The 21,298-nt window shown below is 32.5% G+C and overlaps 4 protein-coding genes across 4 annotated transcripts; all 4 read left to right on the plus strand.

The window, feature by feature from the left end:
- Positions 1–1,848: 1,848 nt before the first annotated feature.
- LOC18607346 (plant/protein, putative (DUF3411)) lies at positions 1,849–5,763 on the plus strand. Its single transcript, XM_007041455.3, has 8 exons — positions 1,849–2,311; positions 3,322–3,486; positions 3,599–3,691; positions 3,773–3,888; positions 4,008–4,106; positions 4,199–4,504; positions 4,633–4,797; positions 5,221–5,763. Exons 1-8 carry the CDS (start codon positions 1,994–1,996, stop codon positions 5,507–5,509), a joined length of 1,551 nt encoding a protein of 516 aa, XP_007041517.3. The 5' UTR covers positions 1,849–1,993; the 3' UTR covers positions 5,510–5,763.
- Positions 5,764–6,328: 565 nt separating this feature from the next.
- LOC18607347 (fatty acid elongase 3-like) lies at positions 6,329–7,333 on the plus strand. The gene has a single exon (XM_007041456.3). The coding sequence runs from the start codon at positions 6,471–6,473 to the stop codon at positions 7,278–7,280; it is 810 nt and encodes a 269-aa protein (XP_007041518.3). The 5' UTR covers positions 6,329–6,470; the 3' UTR covers positions 7,281–7,333.
- Positions 7,334–13,924: 6,591 nt separating this feature from the next.
- Positions 13,925–15,247, plus strand: LOC18607348 (uncharacterized). Its single transcript, XM_007041457.3, has one exon. The coding sequence runs from the start codon at positions 14,162–14,164 to the stop codon at positions 15,011–15,013; it is 852 nt and encodes a 283-aa protein (XP_007041519.3). The 5' UTR covers positions 13,925–14,161; the 3' UTR covers positions 15,014–15,247.
- A 4,139-nt stretch (positions 15,248–19,386) lies between these two features.
- Positions 19,387–21,292, plus strand: LOC18607349 (pathogenesis-related thaumatin-like protein 3.5). The gene is made up of 3 exons (XM_007041458.3): positions 19,387–19,953; positions 20,063–20,735; positions 20,939–21,292. The coding sequence occupies exons 1-3, from the start codon at positions 19,902–19,904 to the stop codon at positions 21,075–21,077; spliced, it is 864 nt and encodes a 287-aa protein (XP_007041520.3). The 5' UTR covers positions 19,387–19,901; the 3' UTR covers positions 21,078–21,292.
- Positions 21,293–21,298: the final 6 nt, after the last annotated feature.

Raw genomic sequence — 21,298 nt, forward strand, 5'->3', positions numbered from 1 at the left:
CCAAGTAAATTATCATCAAAATTAAAATGGGTTAATTACAAATTTGGCAATCGAATTATAGTAAACTTATCGATTTAATAACCAGAAAAAAATAGTAATCAAATACTTCAACTTTCATGTCCTCAAACAAATTATTGTATTATTGAGGAAAAGGAAGGAGGAGTAGAAAGGGTAGCTAAAGTCGATTTGCAATACTTAATTGCGAATTTTTTTAAAAATATCAAATTGACTGTTTTGTTATAAATCAAGTATTAAATTTATAATTAATCTAAGTTAGTTCCAATCTATCCAGATTTAAAAACAAATACATTTTCTTTGTAAATTTGGAAAATTAAGAGTTAAGACTATCCCTCTTTCGAGATTTTTCATCACCAAAATATATACGCAAATTACTAAAAAAATTGAATCTAAATACTAAATCTTTGCCTAACAAATTTCTCCCGTGATTAATTATTTTTTTATAAAAAAAAAGTTATTTTGTGCTCTCTTTTTTATGCAATAAATAAAAAATTGGTCTAGTGTTTGACATTAAATAAATAACTTCAATCTTATCTTAAAAAATCTCATTTTCTTTGATGGGGATGGACAACGTGCAATAATCCGAATCCATTTTAATAATATTATAATTTTTTTAGCAAGGGTCGATAATTTTATTATAATTTGTTTTGAACCTTTTTAGTCAGAATTCAAAAGAATTAGTAAAATTAACTTTAAAACTTATTTTTAGGAAAGGTTATTTTTAAGATTTATTTCATCTCATCACTCGGTATGTTAAAAAAAATTACGCGAATAGTTTTAAAATTACAATAAAATTAATGTCTACCTTTATATTGTAATTGCACATAAATCGCTAAACATACTCAAGGGTCGCAACATTGTTTGGTTTTAAAACTTACTTTATATAATGAGTAAATTATAAAAAATTTAAAATTTGAATTCTTTTAATTGATGATGATAACTCAACTTGTTTATATTTATTTTCTAAATTTTTATTCATTACATAATTTTTTTTTTTGTTATTGATTTTATATTCTTGTCTTATTTGTTTGATGTGTCAAAATAAACATAATTTTTAGATAAAAATATTATTCCAATAATGACGAACAATCATTTTTAATATAAAATATAATCTTTAAGTTATAATATAAAAAAAATAACTTATTGTATCTAAACTTTTGAGCAGAATTGTTTTTAAATCATCTAATAATTTTTAGATTCAAAAATTTTTTTAAATATCATTTTATCAAGAGATATAATTTTTTACATGAAAAATTACTTATAATTCAATAATTACACTATATGACATGACTTTTTAATTAATGTAATTTTTTAATAATCACAACTTTTCATACAACAAACTATAATTTTTTATTATGAAAATACACTAATATCATATTATAATTTAGGAAAGGGGAAAGCATGATTAGGATCAATCTAATAATTATGATTTTTTTAAATGCTAAATCAATAATTTCATTATAATTTGAATATAAAATCTGATATTGTTTTGAATTCTAATGTGATCCAAATTTTTATCTTTTAATCAAATAAAATCAAGAAAAATTGTAAAATATAAAAAATAATATTATTATGTAATTTTATAATAAATAAAAAAAGATTTTATTGTCAATATAATTTGGTGGCTGGAAAGTGGTTTGCACTTTTGTCCGTATGGCCCAAAGAAAATGAGCACGCACCTCGATAACGACACGACCCGAACTCACCGAGTCGGCTGATTCCACTCGCTAGAACCACCCGGATCAACTCATTATTCTTTTTCCTTTGCAATCGGATTGGGTTGGCTTGTAGTCGGCTGAACTATCCATCAAAACCCCCCCACAATCCCTTCTTCCTCTTTCTCTTCGCTCTCTCCCTCTTGAGAGAGAGAAAAAAAATAATAAAAGAGAACCTTTCTTTAGGAAAAATTTTCTCGGAAAAGAGTACAAAGACTTGAGCTTTCTCTCCATCCAAACACAGACCCTTAAACAGAAACATGTCGCATATAATGTTCCAACCACTTCCCAAAACCTTATTGTTAAAACCAAGTCTGCCGCCACCGGCTCATCCGTTTTCCGTTAAGTTTAGGAAGAATCTGACGGTGAGATGTTCGTCTTCTTCTTTAATGGACTGTGGAGAATCCTCCGTGGCTGCTCTCGAGCGCTGTTTCTTGGCGTCACCGGGGCCAGTGGAGTCCGGTTCGGGTGAGGTGGGGCCGGTTATGAAGGGAGGACAGTACGGTGCGTTTGGTGCGGTTACTTTGGAGAAAGGGAAGCTTGATTTGTCTCAGAAACAGTCCACGTCTAGCCCTGAGGTTAGTTTTCAAAATCTTAGTTCTGGCCTCGAGTTAATTTTAATGTTAGTTAATCTGAATTGAGAAATGGGTATTAAGTATTTAAGTTTTCTTGATATTGGAGGTAGAAATGGTTGAGTCTTTAGGTATCAAAAGTTCAAAACTTTAGGAGTATTTAAAGACTGAATTTTTTATTAAATGTGCGGAGAAAGGAGGTTTTGTTGAATTAATTAACAATAAAATGTATTTTCGTGAAATTTGTTGAATTTCTATTTAGTGAATGAATTCAAATGGAAATTTTAGCCTATTTCTGTTATACAAGCTTAAAGAGAAAATAGAATAACTTCCTGTTAGAAGGTCTTCTTTTTTTGTAGCACTTGTGAAATTTTAAGGGTCTTTCTTTTATAATCTCGAGCATAATTAAATGTGTATTATCAAACTGGGGTTTCAATCACAAGAAATAGAACTACGTTGATTAGTTATAACTGGATGTTCTATCCAACAGAGCGTAGTATATACAATACTGAAGCTCAATACACCTTTGAGTTAACTAGCTTAATAGATTACTCTTTCCATCCCATCCTTGCAATGATCATATTCTCCATTGGTGGAAGACTGGAACAAAACCCCACAACAATGTTAACAATTAAATCTGTTTAGGTATATTTTCTTTGGCGAGCATGCCATGTGCATATTAAATTTTGAATACATAGTTCTTTTTTTAAAATAGTGATTAGATAACAAGTTATGGATTGGTCTAAGAGTTATTTATACATCAGGGTCATGCTGATTTATTATTTCAATTTCTGTATATTTATGCTATGCCTGTTGGTTAGATATGAGGATTTGGGTTTTGATGCTTCTTGTACTATTATTAGCCTCAATAATTTTTTGATAGTGGTTTGAGGGTGAGGTTCGATGTTTTTATTGTAAATGATATGTGGTTTGTCTTTGAGTTGTTTGTTTCATTTGTTTCCTTGTAAACATTATCCCAAATTTTGAAAGGATCAGCTATACATTTGAAATTGCAGCTTGCAACTGGGGGAGGTGGTGGAGATATTGGAAAGAAAATTAATCATGGAGGTGGAGATGGAGGTGATGATGATGGAGATGATGACGATTACTTTGATGACTTTGATGATGATGGGGAGGGAGAAGAGGGTGGACTATTCAGAAGGCGGATGTTTCTTGAAGAGGTAGGAGATCAAAGTCCAACAGATGCATTATGCATGTTTAGCAACTTATTTTGGTAAAGTGCTTAAGGAATAAATTTTCACATAAATTTGATTTTCCATCATTTTTTTCCAGCTTTTTGATCGAAAATTTGTCGATGCTGTACTGAATGAGTGGCACAAGACGATGATGGACTTGCCTGCTGGCTTACGACAAGCTTATGAAATGGTTTAGTAACTTCTTATAGCTTTATCAGTCAAGGATTTTCTGCTTTGCAGTCAGATGCTGACTAAAAATTTTTGCCTTCAGGGATTGGTCAGTTCAGCACAAATGGTAAAATTCTTAGCAATGAATGCTAGACCAACCACTAGTAGATTTATTTCTCGAACACTTCCTCAAGGAATGTCTAGGGCATTTATTGGCAGGTAACCCCGGATATGTACTTATACACCTCTCATGGATGTCTCCAACAATCTGAATGAAATGACTATTTGCTCATAGCATGTCTGCCATTGGATACTTATGTATAATCTTTTATTTTCAGGATACTTGCGGATCCTGCCTTTCTATACAGGCTTCTTTTAGAGGAGGTTGCTACTATTAGCTCTTCTGTCTGGTGGGAGTTGAAGAATCGAAAGGATAGGTGTTTTTTCTTACATGATTAGATAAATGCTTGCCTTGTTTATCCATTTTGGTAAATTGAACTAATAAACACTTGCTTTACTTTGTGTACAGGATTAAGCAAGAATGGGATCTGGCACTTATGAATGTGCTCACAGTAGCAGCCTGCAATGCTCTTGTAGTTTGGTCTCTTGCTCCTTGTCGTTCTTATGGTAATACCTTCCGGTTTGACTTGCAAAACACATTGCAGAAGCTTCCAAACAATATATTCGAACGCAGTTACCCACTTAGAGAATTTGACTTGCAAAAGAGAATCCATTCTCTTTTTTACAAGGCTGCAGAGTTGTGTATTGTTGGATTAACTGCTGGAGCAGTGCAAGGTTTTTTGTCAAATTTCTTGGCCAGTAAAAAGAAGGAAAAGTAAGTAGTTTAGACAAATTTTCATTTACCATTTTGTCCAATTTATTTGGAACAAGAAAATTTTCTTCTTGTTACTGGGCTTGTTACTAATGTATTAATGGTGGGCATTTTTTTAAAAATATTGGCAGGTTATCTGTGACAATTCCGTCTGTGAGTACTAATGCACTAGGTTATGGTGCTTTCCTTGGACTCTATGCTAACCTTAGATATCAGCTTTTGTGTGGGTTCGATCAAGCAATGGTCAACCATTTTGATGTCATTGGAGTAGCATTGTTCTTCAGCACAGCTTTAAGGTCTCTATCTATCTCTTGCACCTCCCCCCACCCCCCCAAGACACACACACACACTCTTCTTTTGTTTACGTTGTGCTAAGCACTTCTAATACTTTTGATGGGGAATTTCTTTATTCTTCTCAATGCCTTATCACTGTATGTACTGCTAAAATATAGCCATACGCATTTTATATTTTCTAAAAATGATCTCTAAAATTCTCTACTCAATCAAGGGATCTCTAATACCTTTCTTATCGTTCTTCCTTGTGTCATGGTTACTTATCTCAGGATCTTAATGAACAAAACCATCGGGTGCTAGTGTTAAATCATTTGGAAGATGGTTTTAAATTGATGTTTTTTGCACTTTGAACTCATCTTTGTTTGTTACTTTCATGGAGTTTTTGTGTGTGGTTTTTTTAACCTCACCTGACTGGTCCTATGCAGGGTTTTAAATGTTCAATTAGGAGAGAGATCAAGGTTGGCTTGGCTAGGCGTTGAGGCAGATCCGCTGGTTCAGTCAGATGACCTCTTGAAGGCTTACAACAGACCGACTGATGATGGGACTAGGTCATCCTCTAAATGGTTTATATCCAAGAATGCCTTTGTTTCTGGTCTTGGACTTCTTGGCATCAGACAAGGAAATGCCTATTCTGCTGCCGATGGGGAGAATGGAGCTCCAAAGGCACGGAGAAAGAGGATTGTCCGGAAGAAGGTAACTGCAAGCTCTGCGTAGACAGTTGACATAATTACCATTGCCATCCAATTTTGCTGCCTGAGGAGAGAATCCGATACAAAAAGATCCTCAACAAGGTGTGGACATGCTGTGATTTTTGCCTAGTGCTGACTGCTGGCTAAAGGATCACCTCATGGCACCAGCACGTTAACTGTAACATGAAGATTATTTTGGAGAAGAGTTCATGACTGCTTGTACTTGTTCCGATTTGATGTTAAATATTTGTTCTATTCAATGAAGTGCTACACTTTTAAGTCGAGAGTCAGTTTGATTTTTTTTGCACCCCAAATAAGTTGGAAGCGATTTTTTTGCAGATGCTTGTTCTTAGATGAACTATAATAGAGCACTGTGCAGTTAATTGTTCAATAGTTTCTGTATTTGAACTAGAGTAGAAGGCATAGTTCTGCTGTTTCCTTTCAAGTCTTGCCATCTTTTTATCAATTGAGTAAGTCTGCTATGTCACAATTTTCTGTATTTGTCATTCCGCATGTGTTTTTCCCCAGGTGCTATAGCCGTATAGTTGATCCCCATGAAAATCTATTCTCCTTTCTCTTACCCCAAGAGCATTAATGTTATTGGGTGGCCCGTACCTGGCCGCTAGCCTCAAAGGCCGAAACCCATAAAGCAACAAGGTTTTCATTCTAGCCCATCAAAATCTAACGACTAATCCTGAATTACGTAGTTAGAGACTAACCACCAACATCCAATCCTGAATTACGTAGTTAGAGACTAACCACCGCCCCAACATCCAACCCTAAATTACGTGGTTAGAGAAGAAAAAGTAAAGTAGCAGGACCACATGAAAAAGAGGATAACAAACGCAATGAGGGTCTTTGACTTGTTGCCATAAAGAACATTGAACTTCCCGTCATATCCAAGACCCTGCATCTCGTCGATCGCCATCCTCTGACCACCACAGCCGCCGCCTCTAGCACCAACCTGGTGACGCGTGAGTTTCAAGATGGACCAAGTTTTCTCAACTCTCCAGTATTGGTTAGTGGACCACCCCAAAATCCTCCAATTCCGATGGACTGAGGGTCAAACCCTTGGCTCCACCCCACTCTTCCTCACTCTCACAGTTCTCACATACTTCTCCCTCACATTCCTCCTCTCCCGAACCCCGCTCCCTTCCCTTGGAGCCCACATCCTCAAACCCATCACAGCCCTCCACTCCCTCACCCTCTTACTCGTCTCCCTCATCATGGCCCTTGGCTGCAGCCTCTCCATCATCTCCCATCCATCCCTCTTGCACCACATCATTTGCTTCCCTCCCAACACCCTTCCCGCCGGCCCACTCTTTTTCTGGGCCAACATCTTCTACCTCTCCAAGATTCTTGAATTCGTAGATACCCTTTTGATTATCTTAAGCAAATCAAAGCAGCGGCTGACGTTTCTCCACGTCTACCACCATGGAACCGTGGTTGTCATGTGCTACCTTTGGTTACACACTTGCCAGTCTTTGTTCCCCGTGGCACTCGTCACCAATGCGACCGTACATGTAGTAATGTACTTTTACTATCTATTATGCGCGATGGGGATGCGCCCGAAGTGGAAGAGATTGGTTACGGATTGCCAGATTGTGCAGTTCGTGTTCAGCTTTCTAGTTTCTGTTCTGATGCTCTACTACCATTTTACGGGATCGGGTTGTTCAGGAATCTGGGGTTGGTCTTTCAATGCTGTTTTCAATGCCTCTCTTTTGGCTCTTTTTGTTGACTTTCATGGCAAGAGTTATGCCAAGAGACAGATTGGTGACAAGGATAAATGCTCTTGATTCTGCTGTTTCAATCCTTTTTTCGATGATAATGTTATTCCATTTGAATATAATTGGTATGTGGCAATTTGATTGGTAAAATAAATCAGGAGAAAAGATAATTTTTTAGTTGGTTTTGTTGATTTCACAATTGATGAAAGCAAAATCGCCTAAACTTGTTGATGGGCTGAGCAATGAACAAAACTTTGTATTTTCAAGCATAATCCAAAATGGCAAAATCCATTTTCAGCCTCATCGAGAAACACCATAATGGATTTGCGAGCCGTGGCCCAAGAGGCTTGAAGTTGAAGGTTTTAGTCCTGGAGTGAGAAGAGACCGGTTGGTTTCTGAGAGGAGAGCTTGGTTTCTAGGCCAATCTATGGATCCATAGCCCAAAATCCTATCATTGTGGTTTTAGTTAAATTTTATTTATTTTTTGATTAACAGTGTTTAATCTTACTTTTTATTTAGATAAGAAAATAATATATTTTACACTACAAGCATCGACAAAAATTTATTGTGGAGGTCCCGACAGAACATTTTTGTTCCTACGGAGTTGATATAAATTGTATTCTGGTTCACGTGAAAAAAGTGCATCATGCATGAATATCCCCTGCCCCCCTCACCTTCCCCCACTTTGCTGCCCCCACTGATAAATTCATGCCATCTGTCCTCTCATGACTTGTCGCTTTTAACGGCGTTTGAACGGTTAGTGCTCAAAACTAGCGGCATTGAAATAACGCTAAAAGCAATTAGAGAAAAGCAATCTAAACTGTGCTTCGAAACTTCGTGCGGCGTCTTTTTCATCATTAGGTTTAATATAATAAAATAACACACCTTTCTTATCAATCTTAAAAAAAAAAATGATTTAATTTTTTATTTAATTAAATAGTATAAATTATTACTAGTTTTTTTTAAAATATAAAATAAACTTTACCTTTATTTATTAATAACAAATCATTTTATGGTCAAAAGACAAAGTATACCATCAAATATAAATAAATCCTTTACTACCTATTGCTAGATTGTGAAAGAAAAAATGGACTAACTTGTTAATGGATTTGATAGCTGTGGCCCACGAGGCTTGAAATGTCTTTGTTTTCGTCCTGGAGTAAGACGAGACAGGTTGGCTTCTGGGCCGAGCTATGGGTCCGTAGCCCAAAACCCTAGCTTGTTAGCTTTACAAATTTGTTCTTTGATACCTTGGATAATTATTTGAATTGAGTATAATTAAGAATTTATATCAAATACATCGTTAGTATATAGTATTCATATATTATTAATAAATGAAATATTATTATTTTGTTAATAAATCAAATTTATATATTTATAAAGTGACATCTTTTGATTCGTCGATAATATATAAATATTATAAAATGATAGTGTATTAAATATAAATTTAATAATTAAATCGTACTTTCAAAACAAATATTTCATGTACCCAAAAAAAAAAGGGAAAATTTTTTAGTATAGATGCATCACTTCATAATAACATGTAATTCAACTTCACTTGAAGATTTGTTTTTGCCTTTTTGACATGTCCATTACATTGTTATTATAATTATAATAATTATTATTATAAAGTTTTTAATTTGGCCCACTGAAAGAAGATATATCCTCGAGTTAGCTTTCTGTATTCAATTTTTTATCTAATTGAGAGAAAATAGATTCGAATCATATTTTTTAGGTAAAAGATCATGCACTAATTAATGAATCAAAAGCTCAAATGTAAGTTTTGTACCCAACTGAATCATTAAGAGTTAATAAGGTTGCCGAAGAAGGCAGAAGTCTGTAGGGTCTGCCTAGCTGTTTCTACGTTTCTCCAGGTTTTTGGGTTTCCCCGGCCAGTCATTGCTAACAGCTTTAGTAGATAAGCTATCATAACTGATGAACATTCAAGATCTACTCAATCTATTTGTACCATTTCTCCATCTGTAACGACATAAACTTTTCAATACTTCTTTCTTTTTCATCGGCCACTTGTTAGAATTTGAAATCAATTGACGATAATTATAGAGATTTTTATTATATTTAAGTTTGCAGAATACTGTTAATTTAAGAGACATTGAATTTCTTTTCTAATTATCATTTCAATTTGTTTCATCCGATTCCGCTTTTCAAATTGTAATTCTCAAAATTTTTGAGATTAAAAATATTGTAATTATCAAATGAAATAAGAAAGAATTAAATATAATTAACACTTTAATTTTATGAGTACTAGAGTTATACATGGAATGTTTATTGTAAAAAAAAAATACATGGTGCCATATAAAAAAATATTAAACAGCAAAAAATGTAAGAAAAAATGTAGAAAACAAGTTTTTAATTTTATTTTTCATATATATATATATACATATTTAAAATTTTAATTTATTAATTAATAAATACTTTTTTTTACAAAAAGTAAAATTTAAATATTTTTTTTAATTATATATATATATATGTGTGTGTGTGAAGCAATCGTCTTCAAGTTTATAAATGAAACGTAGAAAGGGAAGTGCATGAGACAGACCTTGACACGTGGTCACGTATAATTCTCGCATGCCTCTCTGACCTAGACTTCATTGCTTGTCTATTTACAGTACTGAGTAATAATTTCATCTAAAATGCTTTAATTGTTGAAAATACGCGTTGCAAATGGACGCATGGAGATTGAAATACCTATCAATTTTAATTAATGATCCAACTCAGATTTGACTGAGATGGTTGGTATTGCTTTCATTGGAGATAAAACCTTAAAAGGATCATATAAAAACAAAATTACTACTCTTAATCTTAAGAATCCCTTTTCGATTTTTACGAAAATTAAGATAAAATAATTAATATATGATCTTTCACTCGAAAAAATAAAATAAAATTTTTTAAAAAATAATAAAAAGTATGAAAGAAAATTAATTATATCACCTATCGATAAATCATTGACGAATAAGAATCGATCTCGACTAAACTAAACATTAACAAATTTGTTGAGTTATCGATGGAATAAGTTATCAGTGATAAAATATTCTTCTATACCAACTTATTATAAAATCTTTGATTATTGACAAAAAAATTCAACGGTAAAACCCTTCATTTTAATAGTGTATCAAGAGAATTAAAGAAGTATCGGCAGAGTATTGGGGGCGAAAAAGCAATAAAAGAGGCAAAGAGAATGGGATCACGCACGGTGAGAGAAAAATGGGGTGGTGTCCTACTAATAATAAAATCATATTTAAAACCTAATTAAAGAAGACCGTTGGGGCAATAACTATGCCCTCAACAATATAGTGTTTTTTGAATGGGACGATCCCACGAAAGAGATGTTGCCCCGTGTCCTGTCTGAATCTCCATGTTGCCTGTCGGTCGTAGTTCCTAACTTTTTCCATACTTCGTACAATTAGGGGTGAGTAATAGGTGGATTGAGTAGTTTAGTCCATTATTCTTAAGGATCAAATAGATTAATTATTTTTAAAAAATTGATCAAAATTAATTAAATATAATAAAAGGCTAAATCGACTAAATATAGAATTGATTTGATTGGTTCGGTTTTGAACTAATAGATTAAAATTTTATCATATTTTTTTTACAAATTATAATATTAAAACTTATAAACTTTATCCATAATTATATATATGAAATTAATGACATAACTTATGTGTTATAATGTTTTATATCAAAATTTGTATAAATAATAATTAATTATAAACAATATGTTATAAAATCTAAGGTGATAGCTAATAAGCTTATTAAGCGTATTCATATAAATAAAGTTTATCATAAGATATAGTAATATTTATATATAAATTAAAAATATGTATATATATTACATTATTAAATATATATAAAATTAATGATACAAATTATATATTAAAATGTTTTATATAATCATATAAATAAAGACTATTATAAGTTATAGTAATATTTATGTATAAATTAAATATATGTATTTATAATATATGACTTTATTATATATATATATATATAATTAATGACATAATTTATATGTTATAATGTTTTATATCAAAGTTTGTATAAATAATAACTAATTGTAAACAATATGCTATAAAATCTAAAGTGATAACTAATAGAGTTATTATATATAATTATATAAATAAAGTTTATTATAAATTATAGTCATGTTTATGTATATGTATATATAATATATTTATACAAGTATATATATTCATACTATTTTATATTACAAAACATTACTAAGGTGTAATAATTATAATATATTAATATGTAAGATATTTACTATCATATATTATAATATTAACATAAAACTTATATCATTTAAAATATATAACTTGTAATTTCATATTAACACAGATTTATAAATAAATAAATAAATAAAATTAATATTAAATTACTATGATTATGATTTGTATCCATGCGTACAATACCCTAATATATTTTAAATATCTTGTTAATTAAGTTTACTATCAATTCTTTTTAATATGTAAACAAATATTATATATATGACTATATATAAATATATAAAAAATTAGTTTGGTTTTTTGGATAGATTGGTTCAAAAATTTTAAAATCGAGAACCGATAAAAAAACCAATTGGATCAAATATTTTGGACCAATTGATCCAATGAACCAATTAGACCAAACTATTTTACTCAAATCGCATTTGGTTTGAGTGGGTAATTGGTCTGAATTGGTTTTGCTTACCCTTATGTATAATTTTTCATTCCATTCCCTCGTATTTTTAAGTTTGTTCTTCATATAAAAAAAATTGTATTATTGTATACATTATTTAACCCTGCGTACTATTTCTTATTCTAATTATTTTGTCCAACTTTGTTACTATAAGTTTTGATATCGATATTAATTAAGGTTTACAGGACAAGAACACTTTATATTATCTGATCTGATTAAATAAGATTAAAATATATTATAATCAAATTCAAGTAAAGTTTAATAGTAACATTACCATCTGTAACGAGTTCGAGTGATGATTATTCGATATGAATAATTGATTCTCATTATAAATAATAATTTTAGTTTTATATATTATTTTTCTATTTATACATTATGTGTAATCAATGTAATATACTTACAAAAATTCATTAAATATGATTTTGAAATTTAATTTATTTTTTTTAATTAATTTTCATTTATAATATATATAAATTGATTTTAAATTTACATTTATTTCGAATTTGAATTCGAGTTCAAGTTTTTTACAAGTATCAAAATCAAATTCCAGTTTTAAGTATTGATTTTTAATTGTATTCGAGCAAGGTATTAACAATTAAATTTTAATTAAGTTCAAATTCGAATATCTCAAAGTTAACTAATATCTTACTCACTGTTATTCTTATTTATTTAAGTTGCTAAAAAAAATGTATATTAACAAAAATTACTAACAAATTATCTGTCAACAACTACATTTAATTTAACAATATTTACTATGAAAAAATTTTTGATCAGTGATAAAATAATAAAAAAAGTAAATGTTTTCTTTGCTCTTATAACATTCTGATCCGAGGGATATCCCAACTGCTACCAGTACTTATTGCTCCTCGTCTTTCGTTTGATACATGATAATATGATGTATCAATAATTAGAGTATCGTGAGCAAATGGGCAATGGCAATAATTCATTTCCTCTACTTTCTTCCATAAGTATTAGTTTACTCTTACTTTTCGAGTGCTCATCGTCTCCAGCTGCTTGATAGCTTCTCATCTATAGCAGAATTAAATGCCAATTTGCAGATTGTCTGTAGTCCTTTCGCTTCGGTCTAAGGTTTTTATGTATGTACATACACACACATATATATTATATATAAAATCGTAAAGTATAATAAAAATATAAATTAGTTAGACTGCATTTAGTATAGTACAGAGATTGGAATATTTAGTTGTTTTTTTTTTAATTTGTTTAAAGGAGATGATAAAGACTGTAAAAATATTTTGACCCGGAGTTTTCGAAGATATAGTTTTTATCTTAAATTTTGTGTGATTTACTTACATTGTTATTATTTTTGTCTTCAAATTTTGAATTATATCTATACCCTCATATTTATAAAGCATGATATTTGAAGTGCTTATTGTAAAGCATAATAAAAATATAAAATCAATTCGATTACACTAAGTATGGTACAATGTATCAACAAGTTACTTTATTTGAAATGCTTATTAATTTGATAAGATGGGTTTGGATAGGTATGAGCATTTGAATGAATTAATTTAGTTGGTTTAGGAAAATGATGTGATAGAGAGTGCAAAATATAGTGATTGGTAATTAAAATTCGAGATAAGATATATATATATATATATATAATTTTTGTCTTAAATTTAATGTTATTTATATTAAATAAGTACATTTTTTTCATGTGTTTTTATCAAGATTTCAAGAGGAAACAAATTAAATTCAGACACCCAACATTACAAACATTAGAAATTAAAGGTATCTATCTAGGTATCATTTTGATTTTGGCAGTTGGGAAGTTCAATCTGACATGTCTTCCAATTGTGAGATGAAATGAAGAAACAGAGTTAGAAAAAACAGTTTAATGGGGAAGAGATAGAAGATACGGAAATAGTGATATGCTAGTATGACTGGTGGGTTTCGCCATAAAAATTCATGACTAACACCAAAAATATAAAAGGGCAACAGATGTCAGGGGTGGTGAAATTCATTGGTGAGGACCATAAATGAAAAATAAAACATGCAAGTACAGTAGAATGACGTGGGACTGATTGATGATCCAAAAGCCAGCTATGATGTGAAAAAAAAAAAACCCAGAAAAATTTCAAAGTAACTTTCAGTGCTTAAAAAACCAATGCCCGCAAGCTTTGTCTCACGCCCATTTCTCTTCCAAGTCACAAATATTCTCTTCCTCTCTCTCTGTATCATTCTTGCAGCTAACCACCAGCAGCACCTCAAAGGATAGTTGCAAAGAGGAAGAGATGGAGCTTCCCTTCTTCCCAACCCTCTACTCAACCGTTAAAGGCTTGGTAGTGAGACAACCTTTTTTCCCGACCCTGGAAGATTGGCTAGTGAATCACCCGAAAATCCTTGAGTTTTCATGGAACCAAGGCCAAACTCCAGGCTCCTCCCAGCGCTTCCTCACCCTCACTGTCTTGTCCTACATCTCCTTCACGTTCATTCTCTCCCAAGTGTCTCGCCCTTCCCTCGCACGTCCGGCCCTGAAATCGATCTCAGCACTCCACAACATGTTCCTCCTCGTCCTCTCCTTCGTCATGGCCCTTGGTTGCCTCGTTTCCATCTTCTCCCAGGTGCCTAACTTTAATACTCTCGTCTGCCTCCCTAAGCGCACATCGCCATCGGGACCCCTCTTTTTCTGGGCCTACATCTTCTACCTCTCCAAGATTGTTGAATTCATGGATACCCTTTTGATCATCCTCAGCAACTCCATGAAAAGACTGTCGTTTCTTCACGTGTACCACCACTCCATGGTCGTAATCATGTGTTACATGTGCTTAGAAAGTGCTCAATCTTCCTTCTCCATGGTGCTTGTTACCAACTGCGTGGTGCATATCGTAATGTACACCTACTACTTGATGTGCACCCTCGGGATGCGCCCCAAGTGGAAGAAAGCGGTGACTGATTTCCAGCTTCTGCAGTTCTGGGCAAGCTTTCTGATCATGGCCATGCTTGTCTTCTACCACTTCACCGGGTCAGGGTGCTCCGGTATTTTGAGCTGGTTCTTCAATGCATTCTTCATCATTTCTCTCCTGTTCTTGTTCTCAGATTTCCATGCTAAGAGTTACTCATCCCCTAAGGTTAAGGGTAACTAATTCATTAGGATTAAAACAAAATTGCCCATTTCTTTTCCATTTTTATACTTTATTTTTCAGGGTGCTTTAGTTCATGAAAAACAAATATGCACATTGCCAAAGTGCACTATCTACTTCTACGACTTCAATTGTTCATCATGTATCTTAATTAGCAGCATTACTTTGTATCACTGTTCTTCAATTCAAGAGTTAGATTATTTACTACTAATTAAACTTCGAAAAATTATTGGATTATATGCATTTTCATGTTCATTATCATCACTGTAATTTTCGTTTTTGCCTTTTGTGGTTATCACTGAACTAGTACAGGCTTTGTAAGTGATTGAACCATGCATGTTCATGTGTACATTTATCAAAGGGAAGATACTGCAAAAACGAAACTCGAGTGGTCAAGTTCATACCAGTCTTCTTCTCTCACCAGAAAACCGGAAATTAAGTTGCCGTTGCCATCTCCATTAAATACAAAGCAGGTGAGTAAATAAATTTGTCAGGAACTTGTTTCCTATAGGACAAAACAGTAGCCCCTTAGATCGTTGCATGGTATTTAAGCTATAGATTCAAGTCACTTTCAAATATTTTAGCTTTGAAAAGGATTTGTAATTGTAATTATTTAGTGGCTATGATTTTGATATATCTTTAATATGAATTCGTAAATGGTTAGTAGTTGTGATTTTGATATATCATCAATATGACATTACGCAATTTTAATTGTTGAGTCAACTGTTTAAGGAATGAAAAGATGAACTCTTTCCTAAAGTCGAAAATTGTCGTACATATATAAGAATATTTTTGTTTCCAATTTTCCACTTATATTAAAGTTGGTTCAAAGTCAAATATAAACCCAAAAAGAAAAAAATTGAATGATGAGCAGTGTGCTGATCATAAATCTTCCATGATGGGCTTGAACCGGTGCCTACTTCCAGATGAAATGGACGTGACCTTGGGCATGGAAAATTGAGCCAATCCCACTTTTTTTTTTTTTCTCTTTTTCCAATCTAAAACAAAAGGTTGAAGCATGGTAAGAACTTGCTGTAGTAACTATTTTCGTGTGTAACCTCAACCAACCTAGCTATAAACTCTATGTACTTCTTTGTATTATGAGTTATGTTAATTGCCTTAATTATTCAACCATTTTTCAAATTCATTCAGCCTAATTTTTGTTTTTCTATCCACTTTTCTTTTAATTGTAAGAGCCAATTTTTTTTTTAATAAAATAGAAGTACAAGTATGTTGAAGCATTTTTAATTTAAAGGAGTTTCACTATGAATTTTTATGAGGTTTTTAGGCTCTCTCTCCACTTGCTTTGGTCTCATTTCATCAAAGCTTTAAATGATCAAATTGGATTTTGAGGCCAAGAAAGATTTTTCTTTCATAATAATTGAAAGAAAACATTTAAACTCCTGCCAGCCACTTAGACCTAAATTAATGTCCATATTTGTTTGGATAGAATCAGTAATGTCTTGCCCAATTAATACTTGAGTGCCTATAACAAATTTTGATCCAACATCTACAGAGTAATTTTTTTTTGAAAATATAGAGTAATTAATTATGTGTATCTTTGCTTCTTACTTTAGGTTTATAGACTTCCTATACTTGAATTCTCTCTTTTCTTGTTTTAATCTGGGATTGTTTGCAGTGGTAAACGTAAGATTTTTCATGAGGAGTTGTTCCAGAGTAATCAATTACAGGTTACTTGATTTGATTAAGGGTGATGAAATTGCATATCCCAAAATTTATACATAAAATAACAAAAAAAATTAATAACTAAAGGGTACTACCTTCAGTCTGCCTTGGTTGTTTGGTATAGGTGATATGAGTATCATTTATTCCCCTTTGATTAATATATTATTTTGCATTTAAATGAATCAAACAAATATTTTAGAGAAAAAGGGTTTTATGAATAATAATTTAATTAAAAATTTTATTTTTGAATTAATAAAAGCGGAGATTCGAATTTTATTTTTTAAACAAAAAAATTATACAAAATCACCGAATCAAATATCCGAATATAGATTAATATTTTTTGTATAAAACTTTCAAAATAATTGATATAATTTTAGTTTCAAGAATTGAATATGCTGTAAGTTATTCAAATTAAAAGAGACATATATACAAGCAGTGAAAATTAATTTCTTGTCCTAAAGTCTTCAATCAGTTCGACCCAAATTTAATTCTTCTTTAGCAAACCATTTAATTATTCGTAGTTGAGGTGTCAGCTACCTCCAACAACACCGCTACCAGCTGGTACTTTCGTTTACACAATAATAATAATAATACCCTTAGCCTGATCAAGCCTACCTCATAGAGCCTGGTCCAAGGAAAATTGATGCCTCAATATCCAAGCCGCATTCTTCTTCTGCAATCTTGGTCCTTTTACATAAACTATTTTACGTCAAAATATAATAAATGTGACCAGTATAAAATTTAAAATTTTTTTAATGGGTTTGTCGTTCATGTATTATAATAAATTTTATTTCGGATTGCATATTTTTCAAATGTATTATTAAAAATATTTTTGCTAACACTTTAGGAATGTACATGTTACATCATGTTTTAGATTAGATTGCACTATGTAAATTAATTTTTAACAGGATTATAAATAAAATGTAATTATAAAACCATATATACTAATAAAGATCGTTTTTCTAATATTGTTCTTAAATGAGAAAAAAATATAATTAAAAATATAAATAATTTACACTTTTTAATATTTCACTGCACAAAATGATATGTTGTCTAAAAAAATTATAATTAAAATATGAATTTGTTGTACTGACAGGAATTACATTCTTTTGTCGTGTTAAACGAGAAAAAGAAAAAAATAGTTGACTTTTTAGAAAAGTGGATAAACCAAGCATGATTTAAGAAGTATATACATTTACTGCACATTAAATTCTTGAAAATCAGGTTGGTGAATATAATAGTAATACTACTATTACCTTATATAAAGGTTGGGATGGTTAGTTGGGGATTGATACTATGAGCCCATCCACCTCAAGGAATTTATTTATATTTTTACAAATTAATTAATGCTTTAATTCAGTATTTTTTTTACAACTATATATTAAGAAAACCCTAATAAAAAAAATTTTGAATTTAGATCATGTAAATCAAAGTTGATGCACATTGCAAACTTTGTAAAAGGTCAACCAAATTGAAATATTCTTATGGGTTATGTTCATGCTGGAAAAACCTGAGACAGTATTACATAAAAGTGTCCAATATAAATTGGATAAAGATTACTATTATTTGAAATATATTAATGATGATAGACACCTGAAACCCTAATTTACATGAGTATTGGATAAGTCGGATGAAGGGTCGATTTTAAAGAGAGCTGCTGTCACTAGCTAGCTAGCATTACACCCTCTGCTAGCCATTAAAGCCTGATAGCTAACTTATATTACAACAAATTTGAATTAAAAGGTCAAACATTTCTCAAATGTGTTATTAAAAATATTTTTGGTAAATTTTTTACAATATTTTTACAGGTTTCATTATAATATATAAATTTTTAGCAATATTATGAATAAAATGTAGTTATAAGAATTCCTATTTGACTTGCTGATCTTTGATATTTTACCTGTTTCAATTTCAGCACCAGCCAACCGTCAAGCAGTAATGGCAATTAATTAATTTTTTTGTAAACCCAAATGGGAAATTAAAGTTTGAGTTCCCACTTCCTCCATTTCACATCTTTATCTGAGCAAATAGTGAGCAAATGGTACAATAGGTCTTAGCCTTGTTGAATAATTGCCTCCCCACCCAACTTTGGGAGGCTCTTAATTGGGTTTTGGATATTGAATTGTCCCTACTAATTGATGAGAGGAGCCAGCTAAAACATCAATTTTTCTTGATATGTATGGGAAGAGAACTGATTTTCCTTTTAATTGTGCAAACATTCATGGGTTTGGACAAGCAGAAGCTATTGCTTTCTACTGACGAGGAGACACCCAAAGAACACTGTTTATCTTTATGCTCAGATGCTTTGTCATTTGAGTGAAGATCACATTCAATTCTATCTTTTTTTTTTCTTTTGGGTTTACATACATTCAATTCAATCTTGGAACATGTCTGTTCACTCAAAATCAGTTCCAGGTTGTTTTTCTTCAATGGAGAAAAAGGGGTCTTCTTTTTCTCTCATAAGAAATCCAGGACCACCTAGCTAGATTCATTACTGGTAGAAGTGGCAATATTGGGTTTTGCTTGGTTCACTTATCGATGTAGGGTTGAAATCTCAAATTGGAAAGAAAGAAGAAAAGGGTAGATTACCGTCAAACATGTGCTGAGACCAGTGCCCATATTGTAGTGTTCAGGCTTTAAATGGAACACTGAGATCCAAGTCAAGTTTGAACTATATTTTCTGTAACTCTTTGGAAATGGATGCAAATCTTGGGTTCTCAATCTGGGGCAGCCCCTTCTAAATTAGTAATGGCTATTTGCAAAGGTAACAATTTGACTTTAAGTTGCAAGTTTTCTGTTAAATTTGAGCCTGAGAATATCACAGATATACCAAAAGAAGTTGCAATCTGATCATGTCATCATTAGCAACTGTGCTGGGGATAATCCAGGCTGGAGTCTGGTTATGGAATCCCTTCATTGAAAAGCTGGATGGTAAAAAAATTGAAAGAATACCTCCAAGATTTGAAACATGAAAAAGAGCCCCAAAAAATAAAATTTAGTACAATGTAATGTAATCGAGGCAAGGTATCAATTGGTGAGGGAACTAAGCAAGGATCAGTCTTTTTGGTCTGTCACTGCTTCTTGATTCACTAACTTCCACACGTATTCTCCCCGTTAACTTTATCTCCCTATGCTCATTTATAAACAATGCACATCAATCTTCCATGGCTGTCTCCAAGTGCCCCCTGGCATATTGGTGTAGGAGATGGCTCACAATGTTAGTTTACTTTTCTGCATCTTCGTTTTCCTCGCATCAGGTAAATTTTCTCTTCATGCCAGTTCTGTTTTCGCCAACGGATACTCTTACACATATATATATATATAAAGCACATGGTTTCTATTTTAAATTACATTTATATTTGGCAGGTGCAAAAATGTATGCAAATGCCAAAAATTTTACTCTTGTGAACCAGTGCAAAGAGACAATATGGCCTGCAACAATCACAGATGGATCAGGCAACTTCCATGGTGAAGACTTTAAATTGGAACCAGGCCAAACCGCCATCTACAATGCCTCGGACACGTGGAGTGGCCGCATATGGGGTCGGACAGGTTGCAAATTTGATAATAAAACTGGCGATGGGACATGCCAAACAGGCAGCTGTGGCACCTCCATTAATTGCACGAGTGCCGGGAGCCTGCCTGTTTCCATAGCCGAATTCACTCTCGGTGATACTGATTTTTATGATGTTAGCCTCGTGGATGGGTTCAATTTGCCCATTGTGATCAAGCCTGGTGGCGGTAAAGGCAATTGCAGCACTGCTGGTTGTGATGGGGACTTGAGGCAGAATTGCTCATCAGATCTTGCGGTGAAAAATAATGGCAACGTTGTTGGTTGCAGGAGTGCATGTGATGCCTTCAACAAGGATGAGTATTGTTGTCGTGGGACATATGGCGACCCTGTATCGTGTTTGCCTACAAACTATTCCAAGAGTTTCAAACAAGTATGCCCTGCAGCATCTAGCTATGCCTACGATAACCGTGTCAGCATCATAACTTGCTCTGCATCAGATTACTTGGTGGCTTTCTGTGCATTAAGGTAAAGCTAGCTAACCTTCAAAAATGCATATATAATATGGACTCATAATAGGGTGTCGGCACGTGTATGTTGTCTATATAAATAGTGAATTATTCAAGAAGTGTCGGATACAGATACCTGAAAAGTCTGTCTGTGTAACATAAATTGGTATAAGGGTATTTTTTGGGTTATTATGCTCACTGATGTGTTGGTGCTGAATCCAGGAACAGTACAATTTGCTCCTATCAGAATCAGAAGTTTGTTTGCAGTACTACATCAGAGGGCTTCAAGGCATTCTCTCAAAGCTGGAGGATTGTGATGCTGGCATTCCCATTGGTTTCCATTTTACAAATTTTGCTCTAGCAAAATCCTGCACAGCTGTTCATCATTTTGAAATCTAAAAAAGGGATGTTATGCTTTGTTTTTTTTTTCTTCCTTTTCGTCTGGATTCTTTTGGAAAGCTGGAAACCTGGAACAGAAAAATTGGGTTTTACCTGTATGATTGCCAACAACTATGTATCCCCCAGGGCAGTCCATGCTGATATTTTCATTAAATTCATAACCAGATTTTCACAGTACATACA

The sequence above is a fragment of the Theobroma cacao genome, chromosome 2 (assembly GCF_053813885.1).
Source record: "Theobroma cacao isolate CCN51 chromosome 2, ASM5381388v1, whole genome shotgun sequence".
Classification (NCBI taxonomy): Eukaryota; Viridiplantae; Streptophyta; class Magnoliopsida; order Malvales; family Malvaceae; genus Theobroma; species Theobroma cacao.